Raw genomic sequence first — 19,362 nt, forward strand, 5'->3', positions numbered from 1 at the left:
ATGTATCCCGTTAGAGGGTCAGGAAAACAAGATGAGGTCGAATAGTGCAAAAGCTGCGCCATAAACATGCTTGAGAATGGGAAATATGATCGACATGATTTCCAGTGCTTGTCAATTCGATTTATTCATTAAAATATGATACATGACATAAGATTTCTGTCATTTAAAGTGTCACTAACGAAAACAAATCGTACAAAATTACTACCGTACAATGTTTTCCTCCTATTTTTCATATAAAATTTCTAAGCTCTAGTATCTATTGATTGGAAAGAACATCTATTGATGCGCCGAAATGTAGTTTATTTGGAAAAATCAACTCACAAGTATTTTTAATCCCATACACCACTATACCTACATATGCTTAAATTAACTGCTTTTCTTCGCCTTTTGCTTTTCTTGTACAATTGTGAGTAACAGCAAGTGAAGAAAATGGCAATTGAAATCTGAAATCAAGGAAAAGAAAAAACTTTCCGATTGAATCCCACTATAGTGGGATTTCGAATTTGGCATGGTTCGCTTTTGGCAACAAAAGTATCCGTTTTTGGCAACACAAAACATTTTACTTCCAAAAGTATGCTTAAATATCAGTCAGTTTCCGCATTACTTTAAATAACGAAAAATTATTGGCCTAAGTGTGTTCATGAAAAAAGTTTGCGGTTATAGAATGTTTCGAACAATAATATTTTTATTGCCGTAAGACTACGTCTTACCGTAGGTCGCCAAAAACTTACTTGCGCCGCACGGATAGCTCTTGGCGGATTTTTTGACATAAAAAGGTTGCAATCGTTGATTAATAACATTTAGTCAATTTCATTCAAGATTTTGTCATATCAAAAAAAGGTCTCGATTTTGGTACGGTTTCGACTTTGGCAACATAGGTGACACGCATTTCTTGCCAAATTCGAAATCCTACTGTATTTAATTTTTTTTTTGCGACAGATACGTAGTTCGCCTACAACGTGCCGGCTTCATCGGTATTTTATTTCGAAGCGTATGCGTACCTGTCGCGAATAAATATTAAATAGTGGAATTTAGTCGGAAATAGTTTTTTCTTTTCTTTAATTTCAGAGCTCGTATTCCACATTCCACTAAGAGACTTCAAAAACTTCAGACAATTGACATGTTTCTCACTTTTCTTGAATTTCAATGCAAATTCCAAAATTGCAAATTGTCATCACATACACACATGTACATCACACGTACATACATACATACATACATATATACATACATACATACACACATACATCACACACATTGAATACAATCAACATTTGATTGATATATTTTGCTTTTACACGTTTTAACGGTTTAATATACGGTGCTTAAGTGTTAAAGTTTGAATAACTTTTGAATGAACCGTCCGATTTTCAATAACTCGGTTTTGTTTGATAGATCTCAACAGTAATTTTCAAATAATAATAAATTGTGTGATGTTTTACATTGAATTAATGCTTATATGTTCCAAAAATATGTTTTAAATACTATTTTTTCACATTTCTTTATGTAACTTTTAAACTACAAGCCCAATCATCATGAAATTTGGGAGTTAAGGTTTTTAGAGGCTCCCCTTTCATATGCAATCAATTTGGTTCAAATCGGCTAAGGGACCTATGAGATAATGAAGTCCCATATTTTTCGTATTTTTATACATAACTTTTGAACTAAAAGTCCGATCAGTATGAAATTCAATAGCGACCTATGGGACACCTAGACCTTACCTTTCATTTGACACTAAGAACATTAAAATCGGTCCAGCCATCTCCGAGAAAAGTGAGTGAGATTATAAGCGTTTTACACACACACACACACACACACACACACACACACACACACACACACACACACACACACACACACACACACACACACACACACACACACACACACACACACACATACATACACACAAACAGAAAATGCTCAGTTTTCGAAACTGAGTCGAATGGTATATGACATTCGGCCCGCAGGACCTTCTTTCCATTTCCGGTTTTCCGAGTGATTTCTATACCTTTATACTATATATTTATATAGTAGAAAGGCAATATTTTGCATATAAAAGAGGAATATGTTTGCTGAAAACTGTCTTGTGTAATCAACTTCGGACCGTTGCCGCAGCAGTCACACTGGCAACAGCTTATGGACAGCTTGCTAAATGACAATTCTGAGCAGGGCCCGATAACGTCACCTTCAATGGCATAGCGTCACTAAACAATGAAGCAGTGAAGCTTCGGTTTCAACAGAAGTAGCACCGCTTCAGTTTCAAACTGGCTTCAGTCAACGTCAGCGAAACGGGTTTCATTTTATCATGACTATCGCTTTCAACTTTTCATTTGTACTTTTCTATCAAATGTTCAGAAGTTGGCAAGCAACTTTGAGTGCAAATGAATTGAATTTGAATAACATTTCGTACAATGCAACGTATATTAAAATTAACCTAGTCAATGTCGAGAAATCGTGTCTGACTCTCTGCCGTCGTCAATTGAAACAACCACCAACTTCAACTGAAGCTTGCTTGAAACGTTCTGTTCAACAAATGAAGCAAGTCACTTCATGTATGAAGCGAAGGTAAGAGAAAGTCAGTTTTACTTATTTGTTTCGACAATGCCGGGCCCTGATTCTGAGCATCGTATACAAGCGTGTAAGAGCTTTTTGGCAAAAGTGAACGCAAAAAAATTATACGCGAAGGGATTCAAACGTAAAATAGTGATAGCGATTGGCCTCGCCTCGAATGCAGCAATTATCGAGGCATTACTCTTCTAAATGCTGGATAGCATATTCTCTTCCGCATCCTGTTTCATAAATTGAGGCTGTTTCAGTAAATCTTTGTAAAGAAAATAACAGTGCGGATTTTGAGAGCAACAACACAACGTACCAAATGTTCACTTTACGCCAGGTGCTCGATAAATTCCGGTAATTCATCTTCCACCATTTGTTTGTAGACTTCAAGGCGGTGTACGATTCAGTTGAACGAAATGAACTTCGGTGGATTATGCTTGTACATGGTTTTCCAATATAACTGAAATACCTGACACGTGCTACCCTTGATGTCTAACCGGGTGAGATATCGGACTCGTTTGTGACAACAGATGGTTTGAAGTAGGGTAACGGTCTATCGAATTTGCTGTTCAGCATTGCATTGAAAGGTGCTATTCGAAGAGCAGGCGTGCAGAGAAGCGGTACCATCATTACGAAATCTCACAAGCTCCCAGGGCTCGTGGACGTCATTAATACCATCGGTGTTAACAGATTCTTCTAAGTATTACGTATCCTGCTGAGGTCTCGTAGCCTGTAATTCCGTACGAAACCCGTGCGCTATAAGATGCTAATTCTACCGGTGGTACTCCAAGGCTATGAAACATGGACGTTGAAAGAGAACGACCGATAAGCTCTGGGGGTGTTTTAGTGTAAAATCCCGCGATCAATTCTTGGCGGCATGTGAAGAGTGTGGCGCAGATGCATGAATCACGAAATATACCTTTACGTTTCGGAAAGTTTGTTTATATTTATATTATTGTAAAATGCATCCAAATCTCAGTCTTATCTGATGCTAGTTTCAAGAGTGGGTAGGCAGCGTGGCTAAAGATTAAAATGAACAAAAGTGATCCCAAGTTACTGCTTTGCGGTACAACAGATTCATTCTTGAACCTGTGATACCTGTGAGTCGTCTTTCATTGCAAGACTGTGTCGCACCATGTCGGTAAGAATGGAATGAATAATTATAATTATTTCCAAGTGTCTTTTTTAGTAGAACTCTCGAATAACCGAGAACAAATCGAAGATGAATTCCTTTTAGTTCTACTATCTCTATAAATACTGTCACGGATACGCCTATTTCAGCTGCGTATTCAACTGTTGCTCTTTTCAGGTCTTCTGTTACTGGGGTGATTTTCGGTATTCGATTCTACTCTTTTATATAGGATCCTTTACTATAACCATCGAACATTGCAATTTCGTAATTTTCGTGGTAATTTCGTGCAAAGTCGTGGTAATTTCATATATGTTTTAACTTTGCATTACCACTATATTGAGGAAGAAACCAGTCTTTGAGAAGGATCTTCATTTACTTCATTTACTGGAACACTAAGGAACAACGCAGTTACATCAAAAGAAACCATTAATTCATCATCCCCAATGTTGCTAGATATTTTTAATTTATCGATGAAATCTCCTGTACTATTAACTGCTCGACTAGAAAACTTTTTTGGCATGGCTTGAAATTCTTCAACTAGCCATTTTTTCTGTTGGAGATCTCACTGCCGAAATTGTCTGATCGAAAACTGCTGAAATTGTTTTATTCTCTGACTTGTGGATCTTCGGGAGAACCTTTATTTTTGGTAGGATCGGGTTTGGAACGGGAAGTTTCGCCCCTGGTTCTAGTAAAATGATATCGTAGCTTTTTAACTGCGCATATTTCTCTACCTGTACTAGTGTGCCATAGCTGGTGCTGGTGACCTAAATGGTTTCAAAATAATTCTGAAGTACCACAAGGTAGCATTATTTGACTTCAACTTTTCTCTTTGTATTATTGATAATTGGCTCGCTGGAATAAAATGAATTGGAAATGAATTAGAAACGATTTTTCATAGAGTGTTGTGCATCTAGCCGCATGAATATTCTCAATCTTAAATTCATTACCTTAGGCCATAAGAACTAGCCTTTGGTTTAAAGACGTCCTATTAATTACAAGAATGCATTAAAAAGTTTGACGATTAAAGAAAGGTTTTTATCCATTTGGTACATCAATGTGGAATTCCTTTCCAATATTCGATCAGTAACATTACTTCAAAAGCCGGCTGCTGGCAACGGATTCTGATTCTAGATCCTAGATCAATTTTCAATTGGGTCGTGGAGTTTTTCGCGCTGGAAATTTGTTCGTCAACATGCCAAATGCACTAAAAAACGATATCGAAAAGCTGTATAATCTACATGGTCGGTGTTAAATCAGATAGGCCCAAGTCGCAAACTTTAAAAAATTGAGGTAATGACAGCAAACGATCAAGAATTTTCTAAACTGCATTCTACAGACTACATAAATGTTGCAAACAGCCAGAGTTATGAGATGATTTCGAACGATTAATAGCTATAAACCATACAGAGCAGCAAACTTTGAACGAGTTTTTCTCGGAATCAGATTTTTGCACTTGATTCGGTCTGACTTAACACCGACCATATACTATAGTCATTAGTAGGTAGAGATCGTAATAGGTCCAGCCTCAAACGCACCTTATTGATTTGTACGTATAAAATTGGAAAAATCATTGTTTTACTATTTCAACAGAACTTGTATCTGTCGGAAAACTTACAACTTTCTCATCTTATTTTGCAATCATCAATTACTTCATAAAGATAAACCACTATGCGTTTCCATCTTCAAAGAAAACAGTGGAGACACCTGGTTATTAATTAATTTTCCAGTAGAAGTTAGTAACATCGGACGATTGATGGAAAAGTTATGAACCAGCTCCATTTGGCTTCCATTCCAAGCGAAGTCGATTATCAACAACACACAAAACTTGGTTTCGCGTACACACCAACACGTGCGAGCCGATGCGAATCCAGACCACGAGTGATGACGAATCAAACAAAGAGTGTTTTTCACGCAACAACTCTCTTCGCTTAGCTCATTCATACGGCGCTCTCGCAGGCCCGTGTAAAATCGATTTTTCCACCAACACACAGCCAACCGCAGGCAGCAGTCAGCAGCCAGTCAGCTTTCTTGTGGTGGAAAAGAAACCGTGAATTGTTCAAAAGAACCAGCATGATAGCACTCACTGACTGGCAAGAATGATCAATATGCTCTGCCGAAAACATTGACGGTTCCAAACGTTCGGTACAGCCAGCGTGCGAACGGGCGAGCGAGCGAGCGAATGCTCTATGCGTGGTCAACAACAATTTTCTTAAGCCACCAACACCAGGTGAGTCAGGTGAGAACCAAAACTGTCACACACATTCCCAATGGAATAAAAGTTGCTGACGCTTGACAATTATGTGGAAATGCGGTATACGAAAAAGAAAGTGACAACAAAGAATCACTTTGCCTGGCAGTAAACACTTTGTATTAATAATATGGCACTAAAAGTACATTTTCTGAAATTTGAAAATAAGCAACGAAAAAGCATTAAAAGTTCTTTCTAGCAAATGTTACATTATCATTGTAGGCCTCATTCTCTTGCAGGAAAAGCAACGCCGAATGGATGCTGAATGTTTGCTGCTGTTTCAAGCATGCGAATTCACTCACTGTGAGATTTCCGCATTCATTCAACCGAACGAACAGCAGCAGCGGTGAGTGGTTTCACAGAAATTTACATACTCGTACGAGCGATGATGCTGGCTTTGTATTTTTCGGCAAGGACAACCGATAATTACTGGTCTGTTGGTTTAGAAAAATAAATCGTGCGATATTATGGGTTTTCGCTGGGATGGTGATTTAAAAATAACATTCAAACTCAAATAGCGCGAACAGCGATATATGGGCGAAAGAAAATATCAGCCTCAAAAATTCCAGCTGTTTTACGTACGTAAGTGCATGTGCCATGACAGAAAAATAATTTAAGCGCTAAGTAGCTTAGTAGCTTCGCTGCTGTATCTGTCGGCGTTAATTTGCCCTGAGCTGGTTCTATTTTATTTTTACCGTAGATGTACTGCAGCATATAATTTACGCCCGTTAGACTGACGTGAGTAATGGAAACGGATATATGCAATGCAAATAATTGACATTTGCTTTATTTAGTAGTAGTAGACCCATTTGCTTCGCTAACTAATGAGAGAGAGAGACTGACCGGACCGGGGAGAGAATATTGGCAAACATTTAAAAATAGTGTAGTCTCAATCTAAAATATTTTCTCGAATACCTTTTTTGGGAATTTGTAGAATTAGAAGTAGAAACTAACTTAATTAGAATCAAAATTAAATATCAAAAACATGGATAAACAATTGTCCTTTTGCTCGTTTACGTGACTAGCTAGTCAGTCACGCTTGTAGAGCTGTAGAGCGCTCTAGCTATACCCTCATGTTTGCGTTAGTAAGAGGAAATCATTATCAACTTAGGGGCATGGTCTTCAAGAAACACTTGATTAGAATAATTCTACTTTATTTGGGTTTTATATTTAAGTGTAATGAATCAACCAAGTAAAGTAAGTAAACACCTCTCGGGCATCAAGCAAAAAAGATCTCAAATTTGGCATGCATTGCGCATGCATTATCAACAGTGTCGTACCGTCATCCGGGGCGAGATTGTGCCAAAAAAGCATATGTTTTTGTTCTTTAGCTCAGTATACACGCAATTTAGGAACTAAGTTGATTTCAAACCTGTCAAATTATACTAAATTGTTCAATTAACAACTACCGTAGAGATGGTTTAGTTACAATGAAACCTTATTTTACTGGAAGTGCATGAACTTTGGCACAATCTCACCCCTTCTAGGGGGTGACATTGTGCCAAAAAGATAAAGTTAGGCTAAAAATCTAAACAGTGAACATTAGCATGTTTATAAACAATACACATAAATATCAGTATAAAATAGTTCATATGGGGCTGTCCATGAACTAAGTGGACTATTAGGGGCAGGGGATCGGCCAAAAACAACGCATCATACAAAAAGTATGAACGAAAATAACCCGAAGAGGTCTGAAATAACTAAAAATGAGTTCGTAGTCAATGGACAGCCTTTATATAGCAAGTAGCGTTTCTAGGGTTAACAAGGGGGAGATATATGAAGGGGTGTATCCCAAGGGGCATACCTATTTGATCATTTAACAATAGTAACCATTACTTCGTTCTAGAACCCGCAGCCGCAGAACATCCCACGCCCCTCCCCATCCTTGAAACTTGCAGTTTATACACGGTATAATATATTCGTCTTATATTACAGTGTTTATTCAAAGTATCTGAAATTTCCAGAGAAAAAGTAAAAATTAGTTTAAATTATTCAGCAAACATATGATGCTGTTTGCTCTAAAATGGATGATGCAATCTAATCTGTCAAAATATTGTGCTCAATAGTAAGGAATGTGGGTGTACTGGTGTATACTGACGTATTTTTGTTGTGTATGTGAAATCCACAAATAGGATCGATCATTATGGCTTGGCACAATCTCACCCCCATGAAACTCGAAAAGTACAAAGTTTCGAAAAATATTATTTTCGTAATCAAAACTTATCCAACGCATAATAACCTTTCAATACAATGTAAATGATTAGTTTATATACCTTCAAAATAGCAAGTTGATGCGATTTCTTGTTTGGGTTGGTTTATGGGTGACATTTTTTACAAGCGTTATTTCCGAGTATTTTTGATCGCGAACTTTGAAGCCCTGTTTGGGCTAAATAGTTTGCTAATATTATCTGTGTTCCACTCTAAGTTAGGAATAAATATGTTATGTTCATCGTCAGTTTGAATTTAGGTCACCAGTTTCTAAAGATATAATAAATTTTCACAAATAAACATTTTTGGTTTTTGGCCCAATCTCACCCCCGTGGCACAATGTCACCCCGGATGGCGGTATTATCCAAACAAATGTGCATTTTTTTTTCAATTTTTTTTATAACGGAGAGTCGTTGAAACAACGCTTATTGAGTTTGTATAACGTTCCTCTTTACCCAAGCTGCGGGATCCGCGGATCGTACCAAGCTATATTGAGAGCAAATTATAACCGGACTCGAGCTCAACTTCTCCTCTAGGCCTTGTGGATCGCAGGTATTGATAAACCTTTGAACGACAGCGGACTGGATCCAGTTGGTTGGTTATCTGGGAACTGAGTTTTTATTACTAAGAGTGTTCAGCATCGTTTGTTTTTGCGCCTCACTGATTCACAAAACTTTTGACATATTTGTTTTCATGTGAAAGTCATCTCAAGTAACAATTCTAAAATTACTTGGTTTTACTTGAGGTTTTATTGCGGTATTAATCATTACCTCTGGTTTTATTGTGGTATTGCGCAATACCGAAAGGATACGAGTCCAAACACACTTATAGCTAGCTAGAAAACCATAACAAGAGTGTTAATAAAGCAAATTTATTGTGATTGCTTATGTTACCACGTTAAAACTTGTTCGCTGCACCACGTCTCTTATAAACTTACCATAAAGGTGGCGTAGCAATACAAAATGGCGCACCAATAAAAATTGATCTTATCGCGGTTGCTCGTGAAACCGCAGTAAATCTGTTAGTTTTATAGAGCTATTAAATCGGTAGCACCCTAACCAAACAGTTTTTTTTTCTATATTCTAGTATTTTGTTTTAGCTCGCAAACAAAAGTTCATCAAACCAAAGTGTTTTGCAGAAAGGAAGTTATTATCAATCGGTTTCCCAGCCACAGGAAGCAACTAATATAATTTTACTACAAATTGAGATTGACAAATTGAATATATTTATTTTGTTAAAACAACCAGTTTTCGAAAATTGCAAAATTTTAGTGGCGCGTTGATTTTATCCACCAATCATATCAATATGCACGATAAAATTAAATGCGCACTTGCTGCAAACCAACGAAATTGCTTAAAATTTATGAAATATTCTATGGGATATTTTATTATGGTCGCTATACTTAGCCCCGGCGTAGTGGTTAGCATTCACGCCTCTCACGCCGAGGACCCGGGCTCCAATCCTAACCCCGCAGAAGTCACGAATGACCCAAGCTGGTACTACTGACTATAATCTAACAAAAAAACTTAAACTGTCTGATTGATTAAGACTGGCTGACTGATTGACTGACGAAAGGAGTTCTCATTATTGCCAATAACATATTATTTTGAAGACGACTACTTGAAATAGCTCGAGCCACCTCGGCTCTATGCTGCTAACGACGATGATGATAGTATTTTGAAGCCTTGAATTTTCTCCTAATTTTTTTTTAGTTAAACTGGTTGCCTGATGGAGACTTTTATTTTGGCATACTCCAATTTTAGCACCAGCATAAATTCGTAGTTTTTGGCATTTGTTCTATCTAACTATTTATATAAAAGGTAGGGTATTGTCGTTATCGTCGGGCCACTGTTATGGTCGGGCCATCACGATTTTACAGTTTTAGTTACTCATGATATCTATGCTACAACCATTGTAAAACTTCTTACTGTGATAGCTAACTTTTCACAATATTGTGAGTTTCAATCGTGTATTCAAAACACTCGTACTGAATTCGGTGACTAAACCTTACAAAAAAAGTTTTCCAGGCGCAATGAACTTTTCTTCAAGAAATGATTCATGAAATGCAATTATCGAGATAAATTTTAAACATGTTTAAAGTGTGCTGTGTTGCACACGAAGACTATAGAAAAATCCCCTCCAGTAAGGTGTTTGGGAAGGCTAAGGTGAAATACTAGAAAAGTGCTACTTGTATAGGTCGGGCCACTTGAGTAGTCATGGTTGGGCCACCATAATTTTAAGCGTAGAAGCGCAATATTCGCTAGAGAACGTCAGTCACTTAAAATGTGATGGAATAAAGCAAAAATAGTACGATAAAAACCTAAATTTTTATTGTTTTACCTTTGTTATACTATATAACAAAGGTTTAGAAATTGGTCGAAAAACACGAAATTGATCCAAGGCCCGGAGGGCCGAGTCACATGTACCAATCGATAGGGTTCGACGAACTGAGCAATGTCTGTGTGTGTGTGTGTGTGTGTATGTGTGTATGTATGTGTGTATGTGTGTATGTGTGTTCGCTCCGAATTTTCTATCGCCTGTTACTCGGAGATGGCTGAACCGATTCGACCGCTATTACTTTTGTTTGAAAGGTATTATTGCCTAGTATATTACTATTAAATGGTTTCGTGGTCTGACTTTTCGTTTGAAAGTTATAAGCAAAAATGTGAAAACTACGTGACACGGTTTTCTCCGGAACCACGCAACCAATTTTAACGATATTAGTACCAAACGAAAGCTCTTATTATTACTAAACATTTTGCTAAGTTTTATTGAAAACGGACAAGCAGTTTAAAAGTTAGCCTTGAAAAACCTGTTTTGACTAGGTACAAATGAACGCCTGTTTCTTAGAGATGGCCAAACCGATTTACGCGCTATTAGTTTCATTTGGCAGGTAATATAACCGGATAGATCACTATTGAATGGTTTTCTGATTGGACGTTTAATTTGAAAGTTATGAGCAATCGAATACACCACACCAAAATTAACAATAATTTATAATGATTTTAACCAAGATAATTTACCTAATTTCAATTATTTTAATATCAAACGAGAGGTTTTCACACTACGAATATATATGCAAAATTACATAAGAATTGGTTTTTCCGGTCAAAAGATATTAACCCTCGAATACTCGCGCCAACTTTTATAACACAGTTACTTGCGCGCACAATAGCCCAAAACCAAAGAAAACGTGCGCACTAGAGTTTTGACTAGGAAAACTAGGTTTAAAGTTTATCAAACCTTTGGAAGAGTTTCTTAAAATTGAAAGCTTTATCGTCTGGTAGAATTTGAATTTTGATTAATCCCCCTAAAAGTGAAATAAAAAAATTATTTTCCTTCAGTTTCAATACAACACATTGATGTGTTCTGCAAAGTTTTAGAGCATATTATTACAAGAAATTTTGATGAAAACAGTAACCTTCTATCTCTTCAGTGAAGGTATAAAAATCTTATTTATTGTATATGAATTTGTAAAATCAGTTTTTCTATTCTAACTCTTCTTGTAATTGTTGTATGACTTTTTCATGTATTACAAAGTTGTACAAAGAATAAAAATACACAACTTTGCTGAATTTTATATACCTCTATGATTGCTTGTTTAGGAACTGTAGAACTTTAATTGTAAAAAATAACCTGATTTTGACCTCGAATTACTCGATTAGCAACAGACGGATACATCTTAAACATTTTACATTTGCTGGTAGTTTTGCTGCATACAGACACCATTTTTCCATATGAAGAAACGAGAGAAAATTCCAGTTGGGGTCAATTGCGGTACACCTCACATGCTACTTGCTTCGTTTCTGTGATGTCGGTTTATGCTAATCTTGTTTCCTAACAATTTAAAGTATTAATGCATTGAATAATTCTGACATTTTGCTCATAACAAGTTTACTGAAGAATATACGTTAGTGTATACGTAATATACGATTTGTAACTTTATAACAATATGGCATTCAAAAACCTACACATGTTGTACAAAATACAACAGCGTGAGTAACCGAAGGTTAATAAAAATTGATGAAATTTATTCAAGAAAACTTTATTGTTGTGAATCAAATAGAATGGCATTACAAGAAATTATGCATAGTTCAAAAACTTATAAACTAGACCTTTACTACGCAATGTATATGTTAAAGAATAATATTTCATCTTACAACCTGCTTTTACTTGCACTTACCCTCATTAGTAACAACTTACTCAGCAATTTCATGAGAATAGGAACTATCAAAATTTATAAGTGTATATATTTGGTTCAAATTTTGTAAACTTATTCAATTTCCAAAAATTTCATGTAAATCAAACGTGTCTATTTCTATCTCAAATAGCAAGTAAGACCGTATAACAAAGGTTCCTTTCACCACTAGGTGGATTAAATCAGGTTTTTTTCATTGTAGTTGTACACTTCGGAAAAGGCAATTGTAGCAATATTGATTTTACAAGATCGCCAAAATTTCTCAAAAATGGAATTAAAAATAGGGTGTTTGTACCTATATGAGCCGTTGTTCACGGAATTCATTCTTTTCATGTCTCTACATAGAATTTCAATACGTATATCTTAGATTTTCTGCGCTGGCCCAACCTGTACAACATGGCCCGACTATGACAACATTTTTTGTCTTCACGTAAATGCCTATAACTTTTTTGTTTTTCAAGCAATTAGCTCTAAACTTTTCGGAAATATACCTTATTCTTGGACCTTTACACCGATGTATTTAGATTTCCAAAATTCCTTTTGAAACGAAAGTTATGGGGGAACGCCAAAACGTGGCCCAACCACGACGACACTCCCCTATATGTCTGTACCGAAAACCAGGTCTCTGACAGGACGTCATGAGAGGCTTATTGGTAATTAAAAACAGGTCCCTGACAGGACGTCATGCTTTCGTAGTAATGGGTTGTATTCTCAGTCACCTCACTGGTCGACTGCTCGATTGCTCAACTGGTTGACTAGACTGCTCGACTGGACTGGTCGATTAGATTGTTCGATTTAATTGCTCGACTGGACTGATTAACTGAACTGCTCGACTGAACTGTTCGATTCAACTGCTCAACAGAGATGCCATATTTTCTAAACAAATGTCTGGAACTGCTCGAAAATCGAAAAAATCGAGCAGTTTTCCGGCTACTCGAATTTTCTGGTTTGAAAATAATCTGCACACTTTTTTAGGAAGTCTGTGAAAGTTTAGAGAGCTTCGAACAAAAATCTGCACCAAAACAATAAAAGTCATAAAAACTGCAAATATCTGCAAATTTATGATCTGCAAGACCGTTCCAAAAATCTGGAATTTGCAGACAAATCTGCAAGTCTGGTATCCCTGCTGCTCAACTCAACTGCTTGATTGGACAGATCGACAGATGACTGCTTGACTGAACAGCTCGAGTGGACTACTCGACTCGACTCAACTACTCGATTCGACTGCTTGACACATTTGCTTGACTTACTACTCGACCCGACTGCTCGACTGGATTGCTTGACTGGACAGTATGATTCATCTGCTCGACGCAACTGCTCGATTTGACGCTTGACTCAACTGCTCGATTCAACTGCTTGATTTCAATGTTCGACTGGACTACTCGACTCAACTGCTCGACTCGATTGCTCGAATGAACTGCTTGACTCAACTACTCGGTTGGACTATTCGAATCGGCTGCTCGATTCAACTGCTCAACCATTTTGCTCGATTCAACTGTTCGACTTAGCCACTCAACCCAACTGGTCGACTCAACTGCTTGATTTAAGTGTTTGATTCGACAGCTCGACTTAACAGCTCGATTCAACTACTCGACTGGACTACTAGACTGAACTGCTCGACTCAACTGTTCGACTAAAACTGCTCGACTGAACCGTTTGACCCGACTGCTTGACTAAACTGTTCGATTCGAGTGCTCGACTCAACTGCTCGACTAGACTACTCGATTCAACTGCTCGACTGGACTACTCGACCTAACTGCTCGACTGGACTGCTCGACGCGACGGCTCGATTGGACTACTCGACTCAACTGTTCGATTGGACTACTCGACTCAACTGTTCGACTTTACCCCCCAACCGGACTGCTTGACTAAACCATTCGATTCGATTGCTCGACTTAAGTGCTCGACTGCACTACTCGACTTAACTGCTCGACTAGACTGCACGATTTGACTGCTCGACTTGACTGTTCGACTCGACTGCTCGACTCGACTGCTCGACCCAACTGCTTGACTCGATTGCTTGATACGACTGCTCAACTCGATTGCTTGTCGCGATATCATATGGTCGGTGTTAAATCAGACCGGACCAAGTCGCAAAATTTTAAAAATGAGTTAATGATAGCAAACAATCAAGAATTTTCTAAGCCACATTTTACTTTAATCAGACTACATAAATGTTGCAAACAGCCAGAGTTAGAAGATGATTTTGAATGTGTTTTTCCTGAAGTCATAATTTTGCCACTCGGTTCTATCTGACTTAACACCGACCATATGAATCGCTTGGCGGCAAACAATAGACGGTTCAGGGCCACTCACACTAAAGAGCCGTATTGCCCGCCTATAGAATCAGCACAGTGGAGATGTTTTTATTCAGTTAAATAAAATCCAATACGACCATAAAAACTATTTGTTTCAGTTTCCCGCTATGACTCTTTTATGTACAATATATTAGAGCTATATTATGCAATATAAGAACTCAAAGAACTAATACAAAGATTAAACATTTTCGCAAACACTGGCTAATGGAATGTATCCGCAGTTTTCTGAATTCTGAACAGACAGTTATATTTTCCGGATCGTAAGATTCGGGCTCAACTAGTGATTTTATAATAATCATCAGGCTTCATTTTCGTTTTTTTGCTCAATAGATGCTCTTTTAACTACAGCGCCTCAGCGAATAAGCGCTCTATTTGCTGCCAACGGGGTAGCAGCCCTATAACACCGTAGATACAAAAGATAAAACTGTACTTTCTTCAATAATATTGTAGATAATAATTAACTCTGAAATTGCCCTTTACACTATTTATCCGAAATCTGTTTCGCTGGCACATGGCACATGGCTTGTAACTGCAGCAAAGCAACTGATATGACCACAGTCGATGATTTGTTAAAAAAATCAGCATGTTTCCAACAAATTTTAAATATTTAGCCACATTATCTAAAAAAGCTATGTCGCGGTCCCCCAAGCAACACCGGAATAACTCCGGAACCATGTGACATATGGCTATAATTTGTAGATATTAAGAAAGTAGAAAAGATTTCCGGGATGAATGATGTAGACCTTAGAAGGGTTAATATTAAGAATTCTAATTTAAGAATGAACCTGTTGATAGTTATGACTTCACAAATTCTGAGGTGATACACAGACAGTGTATAACGGAAAATTTGTTCAATTGTGGATTGCTTTGTATGGATTGCAAACTGTAGGGAGAGACGTCATTATTGCATAGAAATGGCACTTACGTCAAATGGGTTTTCCATTATTGCCGCAATCTTTTCAAACAAAACATGTTTATTTTTATGTGTATTTTGTGTATGATATAGTAAAGCATATGTTGCAATGAAAAAGTATATTTTGGTGAAATTGGTTTTTACGTCAACTATACATCCATGGGCAGCGTAGTTGTCTTGTAACTTCTAGTAAGAAGAATCAAGTTCTAAAGACGTTTATAACGTTTAAAACGGAACTCAGGTTTTTAAAAGTTTTAGACCGTGTGGTATTTTATAGAAGCTGAAATCATTCGGCATTAACGAAAGATTCAGGTTTCGTACCATCAAGCGATACGAGGAAACCAGTTTTAGGAAAATACTTCCCAAACCTGACTGTAACCTCTGGTTACTTTATCGAAAGATTTCGCAGCCAGTTATTAGAACACTGAACAATTACGAGGCTAGTGCTACGATCCTACTGACTCTAGCAGCACTCAGCGATGCATTTATGTATTTGAGACAGCATTAGGTTGCAGGATTTAGAGGTTATCTAAGCTATATTGTATCAAAAACAACGTTTAGTTGTTTTTCTGAAACAGAAGATGCAGATTCTGCGTATATTTTTTTGGCTCGACTTTTAGCTGGAAGGCCCCTGCCCTAAAAACAATGCACAATGGAACTTAAATCTTGTTGCACAAAAAGTTTTATCGAGATAACGAACGCGTTTATGTTTGTCTTTTATCTAATGTCATCCAAATAGAAATTGATGTTATTGCAATAGATATACTTGCATAGTCACGTGGCAATTACCCAAATAACAAAGAACGACTCGACTACATACAGACACGTTTCCTTTACAGTACTAAAGGAAAACGAAACTAAAAATTTCCCTTACATATAGGTAGGTGAAATTTGCTTCCCGTAATGTCAAACAAGCATTTGGAACACTCCCCTACATTTCACTCCCGTGTCAACGGGTTCAAGAAGCGCCCGATGCGTCCTATTGAACCAGTTCGAGCGGATGTTGCTTTAAATTAAAGAGCACACACCATTCAGTTCATGCATTTTCATTTTTGACACACAACGCTGCAATTCAAACAGTATTCTAAGGAATAATTAATTCCTGCCACGAGCACATAAACATTAGCAAAACTGCCACCTCGAAATTCAACCGTTCTCGCATGCTCGGTCGGTGCATAGCCACTCAGCGCACACACAGGTCAGGAGGAACGCGGTATGGCATCGTGCCAACGAAAAAGCTGACTCGTCCGGCCCAGCATAAGGAGAAGACAGCACCCAACACCGCCTAGGCTAGGCAAACCGAAGCTAGTAATCGTACCGTGCAATCGTGGCGGATAGTGAGCCAGTGACCTATTTCATATGGTGGCCGCAAAACAGCCGGCACTAGTAGTTTTGTACGGAGCGGAGAAGCTCTACTGAGCTGCTCTACTGTAAAGTAAAGGCCCACCGGCGCACTGTCAGCTCAGCTGCTCCGGAGAGGCAAAGCTGGTAAACTGAAAGAACCTGAAAACCAAGACTTGGACCAAACCACGGTGATGACGAGCGCCATTGTCGATGTTGTTTACGACACGCCTGGTGTTAACTATAGTACGTACGACGACGTACACATGCAACGGGCGGTTTTCAAGTGTATTACAGCTGGTAATTACGCGGGGTTGGAAAATGGTCTTTATTTCGTAATCACTTCTTGGTTAAGTCTCAAGCATGTGACGAGCATGTTGACGACATCTTGGGGGCAGTAATTGTAGGATGATTCCTTGAATGCAATTAATTGCTTTAGACCACCTTGGTTAAAAATATTGCCAAATAGTCTTCTTTCCTGGATATATTTAAAAATGTATTTTTAGTAGCTTAACAAATTGTACCGAAAGTCAAATGAATCGTTGTTTTAATTTATTATAATTTACATAATTTCTTAATGCATCATCTGATAGTTCACCTTTCCATGTGTTATTCATTTTCCTGTATAGTGGAGATAATAATTTGCTACAGATAATCAGGAGTGTTCAAAGCGAATTGAGCTGTTATTGAGAAAACCGATGGAGTTTAAATGAGAAACACAAACAAAGACATTTGCTTCGTTTTCAAAACTGAGTCGCAGGTTATATGTGGTCCGGTTTTGCAAATGTTCATTTTAAAGCAAAATTTGGTAACCCTTCCTCGGTGAGGAACGGTGAAAATAAAATAAAGCATATTTTTCCAATTATTTAACCTTGCAAAATTGCAAATGAAAAACTGCAAAATTGCAAATGAAAAACTGCATAGCATACGATTGTGTTTAATTGGCAAGTAGGTAATTTTAATTATAGCCGTTCATCATGCGATTAACGACAGCGATCGAGAGCCGCAATTATTAATCGAATTAAATATTCAAAAACTAATGAAACAGCCAAAGAAAGTCAGTTTGGTGGAAAACGGAAAAGAAAAATAACCTTCTACTGGACTAAATGCAAAAATCGAACGCCTGAACGAACACCGTACATTGAAACCCTAGGTAATTTAGTATAAAAGTTAGCAGCTAACTGGACTCAACATCAGTTTCTGCTTAGTGTTCCAACAGCAAAGATTAACAGGAGATCCAAGATGTTCAAGGTAAGTTGTTCAAGGGTTCAACTCCGACCGATAAAAAACGTCTTGCAAACTCTGACAACAGATCATCGTTCTGGTTGCCTGTCTGGCCGTCGTTGCTTCCGCCCAATTTTACGGAGGAGATCAAGGCCATGAAGATCACTACCATACTTATCCGAAGTATAAGTATGAATACGGCGTCAAGGACCACCACACTAAGGACCACAAGAGCCAGTGGGAAAGCCGCGATGGTGACCACGTCAAGGGACAGTACACGCTGGATGAAGCCGACGGCACCCATCGCATTGTGGACTACAGCTCCGATCACAAGAGCGGATTCCAGCCGCATGTGCTGCGCAAGGGACACGCTCACCATCCGCACGGCGAAAGCTGGGCCAACATCGAACAGCACTACTGAGGAACTAACTGGATGTGTTTGGACAAGCTAAGCTACACCAAAGATGCTGATGATGTTCCTATACTCCTTAGCCGAAGATTGAAGCCGTGAAAATCTGAATCATTTAACTGCTTGTTTTTACTTCTGCTAATAAACCCCTTTTTAGTTTTTTCATAATATTCGTTGTTTTTTTTTCATATTAAAACAGTATTGTTTCCAGAATTGAAATGTAAACTATAGTATGTATTATACTAACTTTATCTCGCAACATAATTTTGAAATTTCTGTTCCAGCTTTTGAGTTTGCTCTCTAGATCCAGACCGAAACATCTCATAATTTTTTATTTTCAGTGTATCGTTATGGATCTTCCCAAATCTGTTAAGAATTGTATTTTAATACTGCCACTGAAAGCTGGTTATAAAATAATAATTGAAATATTTTGCTGTTTACTAACTGCTTGCTTGCTTACTGATTTAAGTGATTTTCATCATTAGGTATTTAAAATCGAAACGAAATCATCATTAACGTTCCGAAAAATTTTTATTGGACATGCCGTTTCAGGTTGCATATCAACTTTAGCGCCAAAGAGCAAAAAGTGTACGCTAGCAACCTTGAGTTAACGATAAGCTCCCAGAATTACTCTATCTAAAACCTCGCCACTCGTATAATGTGCAAGATCATTGACAGACCTAATATACTCTGTAGAGTATACAAAGCGCTCCCTTTTTCCATCCATGTGGGGTATAAACGGTGGGTTAAAGCACCATCTGGCTTAAGCTGAGAGCCTAACTCTCAAGAATCTGTTGAATGTCTTTTGGCAA

At 37.8% G+C, this 19,362-nt stretch overlaps 1 protein-coding gene across 1 annotated transcript; it reads left to right on the forward strand.

The window, feature by feature from the left end:
• Positions 1-18,132: 18,132 nt before the first annotated feature.
• LOC128738454 (cuticle protein 19-like) lies at positions 18,133-18,562 on the forward strand. Its single transcript, XM_053833595.1, has 2 exons — positions 18,133-18,168; positions 18,230-18,562. The coding sequence occupies exons 1-2, from the start codon at positions 18,160-18,162 to the stop codon at positions 18,560-18,562; spliced, it is 342 nt and encodes a 113-aa protein (XP_053689570.1). The 5' UTR covers positions 18,133-18,159.
• Positions 18,563-19,362: the final 800 nt, after the last annotated feature.

Source organism: Sabethes cyaneus, chromosome 2 (assembly GCF_943734655.1).
Source record: "Sabethes cyaneus chromosome 2, idSabCyanKW18_F2, whole genome shotgun sequence".
Lineage (NCBI taxonomy): Eukaryota > Metazoa > Arthropoda > Insecta > Diptera > Culicidae > Sabethes > Sabethes cyaneus.